This window comes from Cuculus canorus, chromosome 20 (genome assembly GCF_017976375.1).
Source record: "Cuculus canorus isolate bCucCan1 chromosome 20, bCucCan1.pri, whole genome shotgun sequence".
Classification (NCBI taxonomy): Eukaryota; Metazoa; Chordata; class Aves; order Cuculiformes; family Cuculidae; genus Cuculus; species Cuculus canorus.
The window spans coordinates 4067503-4080995 of NC_071420.1; the positions used below are offsets into that span (position 1 = coordinate 4067503).

The 13493-nt window shown below is 49.9% G+C and overlaps 1 protein-coding gene across 3 annotated transcripts; it reads left to right on the forward strand.

Moving 5' to 3' along the window:
- Positions 1–273: 273 nt before the first annotated feature.
- Positions 274–13493, forward strand: ZSWIM7 (zinc finger SWIM-type containing 7). Of its 3 annotated transcripts, XM_054084833.1 has the most exons (6): positions 274–588; positions 2429–2450; positions 6255–6357; positions 11731–11835; positions 12710–12848; positions 13361–13493. In XM_054084833.1, exons 1-5 carry the CDS (start codon positions 513–515, stop codon positions 12824–12826), a joined length of 423 nt encoding a protein of 140 aa, XP_053940808.1. In that variant the 5' UTR covers positions 274–512; the 3' UTR covers positions 12827–12848; positions 13361–13493. The 3 variants fall into 3 exon arrangements, with proteins under 3 accessions (XP_053940808.1, XP_009556811.2, XP_053940809.1); XM_009558516.2 differs by lacking the exon at positions 13361–13493 and having other exon boundaries at positions 12710–13215; XM_054084834.1 differs by lacking the exons at positions 274–588; positions 2429–2450; positions 13361–13493 and adding an exon at positions 4548–5098 and having other exon boundaries at positions 12710–13261.

The following is a 13493-nucleotide window of genomic DNA, read 5'->3' on the forward strand; positions in this document are numbered from 1 at the left end:
CACATGACCGGTCCGCGCGTCACGTGGGGGCGGAGGACGCCCATTGCTACGGCGCCGCAGCTGGGCGATGTGGATTCCACGTGACACCGGCGCCATGTGGTGAAGTATCACGTGATCACTCCCCCACATGTCACGTGGCAGGAGGGCGCCTGTTGCTATGGCGGCGCGGTCGGGGGGAGGTCCAGCCCCGGTGACCCGGCTCCGCCGGCCCTGAGGCCGCTCCCGCCGCTGCCCGGCCCGGAGAGACCCCCCGTGCCTGGGCCGGTCCCTGTGTCGGCCCCTGTGTCGGCCCCGTCTGCCCGGAGCCTGTTAGTGCGGGCAGGAGTCCGGGAGGTCCCCGCGTGATTTGAGGCCTTCCCCCTTGTTCCGAGAGCGAAACCCCAGTCCGCGAGGTGCTGGGGTGCCCTTTCCTGGGCCTCGTCGCGGGCGGGGATGGGGACAGGGCGCCCCGCGTTCCGGTGCGTGCGGTGACCTCGGTGGTTTGCCGCTGTCCCCGCTCCCGCCGCGGCGGGATGGGCAGCACGCTGCCGGCCGTGGCGGAAGAGCTTTTGAAAGAGATCAAAAAGGCTTTCCAGGAGACCTCTCACGGTACGTAAAGAACAGCAGAACCGTCCCCGCGGGGGGGCCAGGGCCGAGCTGCCAGACCTTCGCGGGGCTCTCCCCGCGCTCCCATTCACTGCCGAGCCCCTTGGGTGCGGAGTTCCTGCCCTGTCAGGAGCGGCAGGCTGGGTCGGGCGGCTCCAGCTCTTGAGGGGATGGAGGCTCAGGTAGTACTGTACTGTTGGTTTTATAGAGTCACTAACTCCAAAGCGAGAGTTGAAAGGGAAGTCTTCATCAAAACGGGTATAAACTGGAGAGGGGCAGATTTAGACTGGACATTAGGAAGAATTTCTTCACCGTGAGAGTGGTGAGGCCCTGGCCCAGGTTGCCCAGGGAAGCTGTGGCTGCCCCATCCCTGGAGGTGTTCCAGGCCAGGCTGGATGGGCCTTGGGCAGCCTGAGCCAGTGGGAGGTTTCCCTGCCCATGGCAGGGGGTTGGAACTGGATGATCTTTAAGGTCCCTTCCAACCCAAACTCTTCTATGGTTTTATGAAAATAATCGTGTTTCGTCGCTGACCGGCAGAGGGTGCGGTGTTGGAGATCTCAGGGCAAAGAACAGCTCTTCATTGCCTGAACGATGCAAGCATGAGCCAGCAGTTAAACCTTGGCCAATTCTAGCAGCTAGTTAACAACAACCACCTTCGTTGCACTTACTGAGATTGTTCTGTAAACTGTGCTGAACGAATATTACTCTGTTTGAGTACTTTTTGATAAGTAGCACCGAACAATTCTTCTTAAGGAAAGCATCTATTTATATTAACCACCAAAACCAACCAAATAAGCACAGAGAAGTCTGTTTGAGTACTGCTTTTGAGTGAGAAAAGTGTCAGAGTGACCACATTGACAGCTTTTTGGCACACGTGTGGTGTGGCTCCTGTCAGTTTAGACCCGATCCAAAAATCTACGTGTGACTTTTAAAAAAGCTTTATAAATCCTGTTGCAAACTCGAAAAACTGAAAGTCAGCCTTCCTTTTAAGGTGTATTTCACCTTAAAGCACCTGAATAGTTTCGAGACATACACCGAGACCAAAATATGGAAACAAGCTGATGGATCGCTTTGGAGAATTAAATTAGGATAAGGTTGGAAAAGTCAAACCAACAGCATGGGTCAGGGTGAATATTTTGAACTGTTGGAACAAAGAATTTGAAAGTCAAAAGTCTTGATCTTCCAGCAGGATAAAGAGATGTTGTATGCTATGTCCCATTAGTGATAAGAGATATCAGATAGGATGATCAGAGCCTGAGCCATTAGCTAAAAAAGACAGACTGGTTTTCTGAAGCCTAATTTTCCATCATAACAAGAAGTTCTAGTAAGTGAAGATGTTATGTTTCTGCGTGCTGTATAAAAAGCCATAAACTAGTGGCGCCCTGCATGACTGCGCTGGGAAAAGAACAACATTTTTAAAGTTTTGATGCCAGAGTTTCCAACTGATGCCAAGAGAGTTTCAGGGAAACCTATATATATATTTTTAACCGACTTCTTAAAGTGGCAAAGCAAGATGTTGAAGCTGCGTGCTGTTTCTTGCACGCTTTTAAGAGTAGGATATTATGAAAGTTAAATACATTTGGGCTTCTACATTTCATATTAAAATAAATCTCTGTGGTTTTGAATGGGTATTTAACAGATGTACTTGAAAAGTGCCTTGGCGCTACCATAGCAGGTCATTTTGCTGCACCTTGTTGCTTTTGGGTGGCTAGTGAGGGTGGCTAGAGCCCTGTCCTGTGGGGCCTGTGGGGTGCATCAGGGAGCCGCTAGCCTCCCTGTGGCATTATATCTCTCCCAGTGGGGAAGTTCAGCACAATCATGCTTTGTTTTCTTTTTGTTGCAGTCCCCGATGACCTGCTGCTGGGGTAAGTGTCTTTTGCCTCAGTTCTTGTCCCTGGTGTCGTGCTAAACGACAGTTGATAACTTACTCTCCATACTACTGCTATTTCTTTCCTGTATTTGACCAGTACGCGTTTCTCAAGCAGAGTTGCGATGTGGTTTTTCTAGTAGTGGAAAGGAAGGTCCAAAGAGGCAATCTCGAGGGTTTTTCCAGAGATTCATGGAATTATCTTTGTATCGCTGAATCTCGTGTCATGACTTGCTCTAATTTGGGTGAATTAAACATGCAGAAACCCAGAATGTTTAACCTGAGCTCTGAGTTCACTCTCAGATGTGGAGCGAGCTCTCTGTGAGAGTGGACTGTGTGTCAGTGATTCATGCCACTGGAGTGCTGCTTCTCTCCATGGTTTTCCTATCACTGGGAGTACAGCAGCATCCTGAGATCCCTTCTGTTTGAGTGACAGGCATGTGTGATAGAAAGGGAGAAGTGAGCATATCATCTCTCTGCACATGGGAATTGTTAATTTGCCTACCCTGAGAGCTGTCTTCTCTTTAGAAGGTCAGCATCATCACCTTGCCCTGACTGAAGCTTCTTAATATTGCAGCTGTTCCCAAGCGGTCTCCTAAGGGATCCAAGTTTCACAGCTCCTGCAGCCCTCACTAATTGGTGTTAAAGGCAGAGAAAAGGCGCTGTCACAGTCAGAAAGCCTTTTCAGATTCATCTTTAACTTTGTGTTCCTGCCTGCCTGAAACTTAGCCAGGAAAGAAGATCACCAGGAGCCCTTCGGGCCTCAATATCTTTGGATCTAAAGTTATCCAACATAATGCTTGTGAAAGGTGTGTGTGCTGGTGCCCACTTCTAGGACCGCAGTGGCCTTTGAAGGGTGGGGTTATACTTAACAAGACTCGCAACTGTTCCCTTTGTGTCAGAAAAGAAAAGAGGAGGAAAGAAGTTCCCTTGTGAAGTGTAGTAACAGTTGGGTGGTAACTCTTGGCAGTTACATTTCTACCCGTTCTCTGTGACCAGCGGATCAGAAGTATTCTGATTTAATTGCTGAATCTCTTCCAAATCTCTGAAGTCCGTGAATTTCCTTTGGGCATTCCTCTTACTTATTTCCTGTTAGGCTGATCAAATGATATACATAAAAAAAGAATTCCCCAAATTTAAGCAAGTTACTGAAACTCATTAAACTTGTCCCCCTTATAGTTCCAAACCTAATCATTAAGGAATGTCTTACGTTGAGTGTTCCCCCACCCAACTCCTCTCAGTCCTCAGATGAAGCCAATCCTTGTTGCCTTGAGTTTCTGCAACTGAAGTTCTGGTCTTCCTGGAATAAGTCTGTCTGCTTGGCTGGTTATCAATGAGCTTGACTCAGACACGTAGGTCAGCCATGCTGCTGAGACGCCAGGGCTCTGCCTTGGCTCTTTGCGACTTCGCTGGAGTTGGAAAGGTTCCTTGGCTTTCTCCTCTTCTCCCGCTCATGTTTGGTGCTATCTTTTCATCACTGCTGATTTTCTTGTTGTTTATTCTTGTAACTAATCTCGACTACACAGATCTTTCTCAGCAGATAAAAGGTCTGTAAGTTAACTGAGCTGCCCCTGAGCTCTTTGGAACACACTCAGGGCAGCTGGATATAGATTATAGAACAACTTTTAAGCCTGTGAACTGTCTGGACGATAGGCTAAGGTACAGATGGCTGTGTTTGACATATAGCTTTGTATACCCTGGCGCAGCATCAGCAGGGAATAGAATTGTCCTCGCAGAGATGTGCAGACAGTGAGTATATAGGTGGAAGTTACCGTGCCTTCAGGACTCACAGGCTAACCTTGTCTTTAGCCCATGCCAGGCACTCCCTTATCCATAAATCGTAGAATCAAGGAATGTTTTCAGTTGGAAGGGACCTTAAAGCCCATCCAGTCCCACTTCCCTGCCATGGGCAGGGACACCTCCCACTGGATCAGGGGCTCTGAGCCCCATCCAACCTGGCCTTGAACCCCTCCAGGGATGGGGCAGCCACCGCTGCTCTGGGCAACCTGGGCCAGGGCCTCCCCACCCTCACAGCAAAACATTTCTTCCTAAGATCTCATCTCATCTCATCTCATCTCATCTCCCCTCTTTCAGCTTCAAACCATTCCCCCCTGTCCCGTCCCTGCAGTCCCTGATAAAGAGCCCCTCCTTGGCTTTCATGTAGTGTAGGCTCCCTTTAAGTACTGGAAGGCTGCTGTAAGGAAAGGAAAGGGTTTTCCAAGAGGGTGGAGTGACATAAAGCATGTGTTGTTCCTGGGTGTTTATCTGGAATAAATTTGCTGTCTGTGAGCCCTGTTGGTAGCTGGATTGCAGATGCTCTCTGGTGGCTTCGTATATAGTGGAGTATCTAAGGTATTTCCCTCATGTTTCCTATTGATGCAGTTTGGTGGGAGAGAAAGAATAATTTATACCTCAGTTGTGACTGTGATAGAGGAGATGTAATCACTACAAAGTGACTCATTCATTCTCCAGGGTTTACACCAGTTTCTCTGGGGTGAGGAAAGCGCCCCACTGCTGCATTTCCTATTGCTCAAGCAGCTATGTATCATCATTTCTCCTTGCTCCGAGGCATGATACGTGGGCCATGGCTGGAGGTGGGATTCCAGACCATCCAGTCAATAATCTGATCCCAGGCAGCTCCTCCAGGTCAGCCTGTATGCACAGTTGAGGTGTCCCAGAGCCCCTTTTCCCCTCGGCATTAACAGTCTGCCTCTATGTGCTCGCATTTACCTGGTGCTGCTCCCACTAAAATCCCTGTTTGTGCCTGTTGTGCTCATGTGACAGTTTCACAGTTTATTGCAGCAAGGATATATGAGCTGCGTGTGTAACGCTGCCTGTGACCTGTAACCCCTGCTGGATCCCCAGCACTGTGCTTCCCCCGGGATTTCCTTCCTGCATCTTCTTTTTGCCAGCAGAGATGAGGTTTGCCTTGGGGAAGACTCAGTGTATTTAAGGGGCGCAGCAGCAAAGTTTCCAGCCTTAGAGTCTGGATTCACTGTCTGATAAATTGATTAAGTGCCGGTGCTCTGTTTACACAGAGTTTGTATGGGAAGAACTGCGGGAATACTAACAAAACAGCTGATGAGCTCACTCTAAAGACAACCTGTGCCTCCTGCTTCACCTACACTCCCGTTGCAATCATCAGTCATCTGTAAAGGGACTGTCAGACCAGAAGTGCTGCTTGGAGAGAGCTCCTCACCTACACGGCTAACCCTGTGTCCCAGCCATAGCGACTGACTGAAAAATGTCACTGCTGGGCCTCTGATGGACTTTGTCTCATTTTAGTTCAGGACAAGAACCACTTAATGTTCTGTTTATGCAGCAGGCAGCCAGAGTAGCGCTTGGGTCATAGTGCTGAGGAAGAGACACAGAACCTGTATTGTCCTGTGTAAGAAAAAAAAATAAAAATCTTTAAAATGCCTCAGAATTAAATCCGAGTGGGATTTTGCACAGAGATGTGGGACAGTTTGGGAGCAGTTTGGGAATTTGAAAGTTCTTTTAAGAATATAAAACGTAAGCTCTGAAGAGCTGGTAGAGTAGAGGCTGTCCTTAAAGACTGAGTCCTGGGGTTTTCTCAGAGGACAGGACGGGGATTAGGGGTCGCTTAGTGAAAACCAGCAAAACTGAGAATGACAAATGCGCTCCATGGCTTGGTAGCACCAGTAATGGAGCTGTAAGTGGTGGGATTTTTGAGAGGCAATGGGAACCTTTGCTACAGGCCTTCTGGGCTCCGTGGGGCTAAATCCCATGGATTAATGCTCAGCCAGATGGTCTTCCTGTCTGATCACACGTTATTTTCCAGGCTGAAGTTCATATTTGGCACATCTGCTGTCTCAGCTTTGGATCTGGTGGATCAGCGTTCTGTCACCCGAGTCACATCCCCCAGCGGAAGAATTGCATACCAGGTACACGCTCGTTTTTGCCTCTTCAGTCTTTTTCTGATGTTTCCAGTTGACATGTGAGACAATATTTTCCTAATTTGCAGAACATAAAGTGCACTTGGATAAACATGGGGAGATGTCAGTGTTCTACAAACTCCTAAAGTGATACTGAAGGGCAGTAGCCATGGGTTGGAATTAGAACAGCATGGTACGCTACCATTCTCTTTGTGGCTCCTAGCCAGTCAGAGACAATTTCTTACATGTTTGTGGGCCAGAAGGAAGTTTTCCAGGCTTTGCTAATTTTACTTTATTACTTTCATCATATCCAGCAAAGGCAGTTCCTCTTCTTGTCAAGCTGTACGCAATCCAGTGTTATCTGCCGTCACTGCATTTCTTTCCCTGTTAAACTCCAGATCCTGTGTCCTGAACACTGTTGACCTCTGCTTGGCGATAGGATCCTTGCTGCCTGGGAGGAAGCAGTGCAGGCCAAGTCTATGGGTTTCACGCCAGTTCACTGTAGCCAAGTGTGTGAATCACAGAAACATCTTCATAAAATGGCATTTCAGGGAGCAGAGCTCACCTTAGCCCTAGAGACCATGCTCCTCTTACAGCACAGGATCAAAGATGGAGCTGAGGCTCAGTAGGTGAAGAGAGGAGCCATCGGCACTTCTTTCGGACTTTTCTGTGGTGTGGAGAATTCCTTCCTGTCCTGTGCCACAGCACTGGTGGCATCTCTGTTGGGGTCAGCCTGTCTGTCCTGTGAGCCGCTGCGCAGCTGCATCCAGCCTGTGTGGTCACGGCCAAGCCTGTATAAGCAGTGGGATCCTGTTCTTAGACGATTTCAGTGAAGCAGCACCAAGTTCCTTCTACTTAGCACTACTGACCCCCCTCAGACAGCATTGCTGAACCTGGTGCTGTGCTTTTTCACGCACCAGAGAAAGGGGGATCTCTTTGCTTACTGTTGCAGCAGCCAAGAGGAATGTTTCCAAATATCCTCCCTGCAAAGAGTCTTCTCTCCTTCACTGGAGGTGCTGAGATCCTTTGGGGTCATCTAGGGTAAGAGAAGAGCTGTGAAGCCAGGCCTGGGTAATGACACAAACGTTTTTCACGTGTTCAGAGCTTGCATTGCTTCATTTGCTCATGGATTCTTTATCGCTTCTGGGGCTTTGGAGAGGACATCAGCCTCTCCGGGGAAGCATGATTCATAAACACGCAGGGCTCAAGAACACAACCTTTGATTTCAGTTGAGGGCTTGCCTGTAGGTATTTGGTAAAGCCTAAGAAGCACTGCTTCCAAGGCCCTTGGACAGCATCTGCCTCACTAATTGAGCGCTTGAAGGCTTTTCCTTTTATACTGTTGCTTGGCTGAATATGCCACTGGGCAGAGAACGGTCACAGTTTCCTTGCAGAGTTTTGTCAGGCCATGCAGGCTAAGGCAGAGCTTTGCAGACTGGAATGCATGGTCTGCACTTAGCACCCTTTTGTGTGAAGGATGAGGAGGACTGCTTAGAGCCTCTGATGTTCTCAGGGAGCCTAAATGTGTGCTCACAGCTTTTCTGCAGCATGGCAGAGTTATCTGCATCTTAGGAGGCCTAATATTCATCTCTGAGATGCAGGAAGCCTCGCAAGACACGGAGTTCAGAGAACAGTGAGAGGGCTTTGATATGGTGGGTGCTTCCCTGACACCCTGTTCTGATCTGGGCAGGGTTGTTGCTGAACAGCAGCAAGGCAGGCACCCCTCCACACTGCCCAGCCCTCTCCCCACTGAAGTAAGGGGCCCAAAATTCATGCTGGAGGCAGTCCTGCAGTCACCGAATGGGAGCTGATCGATTGATATCTACTGATGGCCCCAACAGTTGGCTCAACTGGAGCATTGACAACGAGCAAGTGTTGGAACTGCTCTCCTCCTGCCTCTGCAGGGAGGGAACCATCAATTCCCCCGTGGAGAAGGAACCCCTGGACAGGTTGGTCAGGGCTGGTGACCAGGGGTCAATGTGGGACAAGCCCAGCCTTCAGCTTTGTAGCTGATGGATATGAACTGAGCGGAGCCCCTGCATCACCCAGGGCCTGTGCTATGCCATCCCAGCTGACAGGCAGTGTACCAGCAGGAAGCTGTCCCTGCCTGCAGGTGCATGTGTGGCTCTGAGCAGCATTCCTTTTTAGTGGAGCTTAATTGCTGATTAAGGCCGTGCTGATGAGTTCATTAACAGAGGAATGTAAAGAGATGTTTTCTCTGAGGATGTGAGGCTGATCCCATTGCGAAATTCTCCCTTAGCACAGCTGTCTGAGATGCAGAAACAGAGCAGAGCCTCCCCTGTGGCCGCTGGCTGGAACAGTGACAGGAACACTGGCCGGGGCCATAGAAACTGCAACAGAGTGGGACACTGCACTTAAGAGTAGCTGAGTAGCTTCACTGACTTTTCTTTTGTGTGTGTGCAGTGTAGACAAACATCCCAGCTGTGTGCACTCCCCCCTCAGCAGGGAAGCACGCCCAGTGCAGTGGGGAGTGGGGACGCATCCGTGGCTGCCTGGACGCATGCACAGTCATCCTTTTCACTTATTCCTCAGGAAATCAGCTCTGCCATTTGCACCCAGATGTCGTTGAGCTGGAATGTGAGGTGGTGCTCTCACTTGCAGCTGGATCTGGAGAGCTGTTCCAGTTGAGGATGTGAGGCTGGTGCTATTGTGAAACTCCTTTAGGTCATCATAGCCAAATCTGAGATGTTGATGTTTCATGGGCTAAAATGCTGTTTGTGTTCCATATCAACCAGAACATGTTTGCCTTCGGGGGAAAATGGCTCTGCTCAGACAGGCCCTAGGACTGCAGCCTGCAGTGTAGGCAGCTCTTGCCCTCTGGAACTGAGATGGGAGAAGAGCCTTCAGTCAAGTGAAAGCTATGATTTGTCTTCTAATGCACATTAATGCCCTTGCTGCTTAATAAAGGAGTAGCATGGATGGGGTATTCCAGGGCTGATATTATCTCAGAGTTGTTAATTATCCCAGAAGAGCTTGTATTGTGGACTAAAGCCAATCCTTGTAAATCCAGGTCAGGGATAAATAAGTCTTACCTGCTGCAGAGGTGGAGGATGCTGGCTGGTGGTGGAGCTGTGCTGGATTCGGTGGGCAGCAGCTGGGGCACCTATCACCTGCGCCCGAGTTGCAGAAATGCGGTGAGAGGGGAGCCAGTTAGCAGGAGGAGAGGCTGTGCTTTAGCCCCCCTGCCCACTGTCACTTGCATTGCTCACATCCTGTGCTTTTATTGGATGTTTCTTTTTTATGTCTCTTTTTAATTGACTTCCTAGAACTGTATGGCAGCCTGCCTCGCTGTGAAGGATTTGTGTGTCAGGTCCTGGCACAGGCTGTGGTGCTGCCTGGCTGGATCTGCCATGGTGCCACAACTGGCCCTCCTGCAGCCCCACGTGCTGCCAGTGACACCACCACCCTGGTGATTTTTCCTCACTGTGCAGCCAGCAAGCGCCTGGAGATGGGGGCAGTGGAAGGAAATCTCAGAGCATCTCAGGGCCAAGAGAGCACCCCAGTGCCTGGCTTGGCTGCAGCTGGCCAGAAACAGAGGCACCTTTTTCTCTTGGTCTTTGGATTTTAGGTTCTGCCTTATTAGGCAGAAGCTGCATTCTTGCCATCTAGGTCAGGACAGGGGAACGCTAAGCTCAGCCCAAATCTGGCAGTGTCTGTGTCTTTCCCCCCTGCCAAAGGAAAACACTTCTGAAGCAAAGGCACCATCAGAATACTTCATCTTGGAAAAAACAACCAAAGGGGCTAGAGAAAAACAAACTTATCACAAGTGAAACAAACTGAGCCTGGAGTACGAGGAGGGCCCAGGGTAAAGGCCAGACTGAAAAAAAAGACTGATTTACCCTGAAATGGGAATGTGAGTCGTGTCCTGGATCTGCTGGGAGTAAAGGGGATTATGAGGCACAGGCACTTCTGGAAGAACTTAAACCTTGTGGGCATTACCTGCTGAGCAAGAGGTGCAGAGAGTGGGAGACAGAGGAGGGTTCCCCTGGCGAGTGCAGCTCTGGATGGGGAAGAGTGGTGTTCCTCTGGAGGGACCCAGGAGGATCAGGGGTGTCCTGGAAGGGAGCAGTACTGCAGAGCTCCACTATCTTTTCACTTTTTGGTGTTTATCTTTGGATTTAGGTGTATACGTGCCACATACCAGAATCTAAAGTCTGCTATGGAAGAGGAGTGTGCTGTCGGACAGCACTCCAGGGGCTTGCGTGCAGAGGAGGGCACTGCTGGTGATCACACCCGTGTAAATCCCCACCACGCTTTGGAATATCCAGGAAGGGTTATTGCCAGCTGTTGAGGCCACAGAGCTGACACGAAGCATTTGCTTTCACTGTGGCAGATATGAGGCACATCATGGTAAATGGTCTCTAGTAATTGTGTTTTGGCCGTGAGGTGTCATTTTAGGCCTCAGAGCATTAGTGAAGTCCACGCAATATATGGAGCAAAGTTTCTTCTTAAGGTCTGCGAGTGTGTTCTGCCTCTGCAGAGCCTTCCCTTGCAATAGGAGGAAGGCAGAGCAGTTGGCTCTTAAAGTAGCTTTCCAAAAGCTGTTTTTCTAGTCTTGAAGAAGGCAGAAGAGAAATAATTCATAGGTTGGCTTTTCTATACCATACGGTCAGCTCTAGCAGCTCACAGTTTGCCTGTCAGCTTCTCTGTGCTGAAAACAAACGCCTCCCTCACCTGAGTGCCTGCGTCCCGTGCCCATGGTGCAGGGGCAACAGCATGTGGGAAAAGGAGGCAGTGCTGTTCCCAAACCAGAGGTGGAGCAGAGAGGCTTCTTCTCTGGAGACTTCAACTTTGTTTATTCAGGAAAAACTCTAGCTGCAGCTGATTTGGGAGTAGAACAGCCTTTGCAGCCTTCAGTCACTGGAGCTGGTTAGAAAAAGCCTTACTGCAAGTGCTCACTGCTGCTCTCCTTCCGTCTCCAGGTCCGGGCTGGCCCTGGATTCACAAATGAGCTTTGTGTGACAAGAGAGTCTTTGTCATCTTCAATTATCCTGTGTCTGCCGGTACTGGGGGAGGGAGCTGGCTGGAGGGGCGGCTGTGGGGGATCAGGGAGGGAGCTCTGTGCTGCTGCCCTTTCTCTGATCTCTTAGCAGCAAACAAGTCACTGGAGCCAAGGTCTGCTGCAAGCACCAGTGTACGTAGAGGAGCAGGGAGAGAAGCCTGTGGAGACCATGAGAAAGCTGAGGAGCTTCAAGCATAGATGGGTTGATGAAGTGTTTGGGGACAGTTTTGTATTGCAGCACCTGCTTGCCTGTTGCATGCTTTGAGTGATTGTGGAGAGAACATCGGGTTAGATACAGGATGAATTAGAGAAATTAAGTCTGTCTCTGACTCCTGCCCTTTCTGGCTGCCTTTATTTCAGGTCCTTGGGAGCTCAGGGAAACTCTACACTTGCTACAGTTCCTGCCACTTCTGCACATGTCCTGCTTTTGATTTTACTGTGTTGCAGAAGAGTGAGAGCCTTCTGGTAAGTTGTCTGCCTTAACGTGGGGCCAGGACAGGGAGCTAGGGAGAAGGCTGTGCTCTTTGTCTTGAACCTGAGCAGCCTGGAGTTTCCAAGGGAGCAAATGCATGAATGTTGAGTTGGCCACGCAGGCTGTGCCTGACCCACTGCATAATCTGGCCTCTGGGAGTCGTGTTTGGGTGGAGCTAGGCCTTACAAGGGCCAGGGAGAGCTTTTGTTCTTAATTATGCATTACTGTTCTGAGTTTCAAGAGATGAATAATCCCTGGACTCTTGGAACAAGGGCTGTTGCTGCTAATGGGAATGCCACATGGAGTCTGGGTGATCATAGAATCACCAGGTTAGAAAGGACCCACTGGATCATCGAGTCCAACCATAAAGCAGTGCAGTTCACCCCGTGCCAGGGAGGAAGGACTCAGGGGAACTAAATGGTCTGCAAGTGTCCTCCCACCCTGTGCCAACCACTCCTCCCTTGTGGGAATCCTGTGTGTCCCAGGACCTCTGTCACCTGGGCCAAATACTGTTGGGCTTGAGAGCCGTGTGGGCTGCCAGATAGCACAAGGCTGACTCTTGTTTTTCATAGTCTGGATCTGCCTTCTCCTGTGTGTGTGTGTGTAAGGAGGGCATCAGGAGCCAGTGGAAGCTTTGGCCTCTGTCAGATCCCTGTGTTACATGATCCTGATGGCAGAGCTGACCTGGTGCAACTGGAGCGGCAGCCTGTGCCTGGGCTTGGTGTGCCAAGAGGGAACCATGTTCCTGGGAGGCGTGAGCGCTTCATTAGACCCTATCTGGCCAGGATGGATTTCTGTGGCTTCCAGATAGAGCATGACATTCCTGCGTTGCTCCTGCTGCTAACTTGGCTGTGCTATTATTTGCAGTGCAAACATATACTGGCTGTCTACCTCAGTCGGGCCGTGGGAGCCTGCCAGGAACTGTCTGTCTCTGAGGAGCAACTCACAAGCATCTTACTGGCTGGAGAAGAGGATGAAGGTTGAAGGATTTGGATCACATATGGAGGTGCTTTCTCCCAGTGGGATAGCTGGCATTTTTCCTGCCTACCAGGCTGTCAAGTGTTCATCGTGGCTGGCAGGTTTCCTGTGCTGCAGCCAAATGTGATATTAATTAGCAGCCTCACACTGGTGGATTAATGAATAAATGTTAAGAAGCCTGTGTTGACTTCAGTTTCACTTATTTAGGTTATTCTTGGGACTGCTGAAGATGTTTGAACTTATCTGTAGTGTTTGAACTTATCTGTAGTATTGTGTGTTTGTGATGTGGGGATGCAAACAGTCTGGCAGGTCTCTTAGTGATCCATTAAACCTCGTTAACTCTGCTTGTACTTCGACTGAACCCCATCATCCCTCCAGTGCCCTCTGACAGAGTGACACTGCAGAGGCTCTTAGCAGCCGGCTGCTCAGGGCACTTTTCAGTTCATCACTGGCAAACCTGTACCAGGGATGAGGGCAGGGACCCCTCAGCACCTCGGTTGATGACAGATCTGTGCTTCTGCTGTTTTTACTGTAATACAGGATCTTTGGGAGCATCAACCTGGCTGCTGTGCTTTCAGATTGACCCCTTTCAGACAAGTTGACCACCTTATGCTGGCAAGGAAGGCAAGGCTGTCCACATCAGACATGAGGGCAAGGAGACTGCTGCTCCCCG

Coding starts and splice junctions, on each gene's coding strand:
- ZSWIM7 (XM_054084833.1), top strand. CDS start 513: ATGGGCAGCACGCTGCCGGCCGTGGCGGAAGAGCTTTTGAAAGAGATC. Junction 2,451..6,254: donor CCCGATGACCTGCTGCTGGG/GTAAGTGTCTTT, acceptor GTTATTTTCCAG/GCTGAAGTTCATATTTGGCA. Junction 6,358..11,730: donor GCGGAAGAATTGCATACCAG/GTACACGCTCGT, acceptor CCTTTATTTCAG/GTCCTTGGGAGCTCAGGGAA.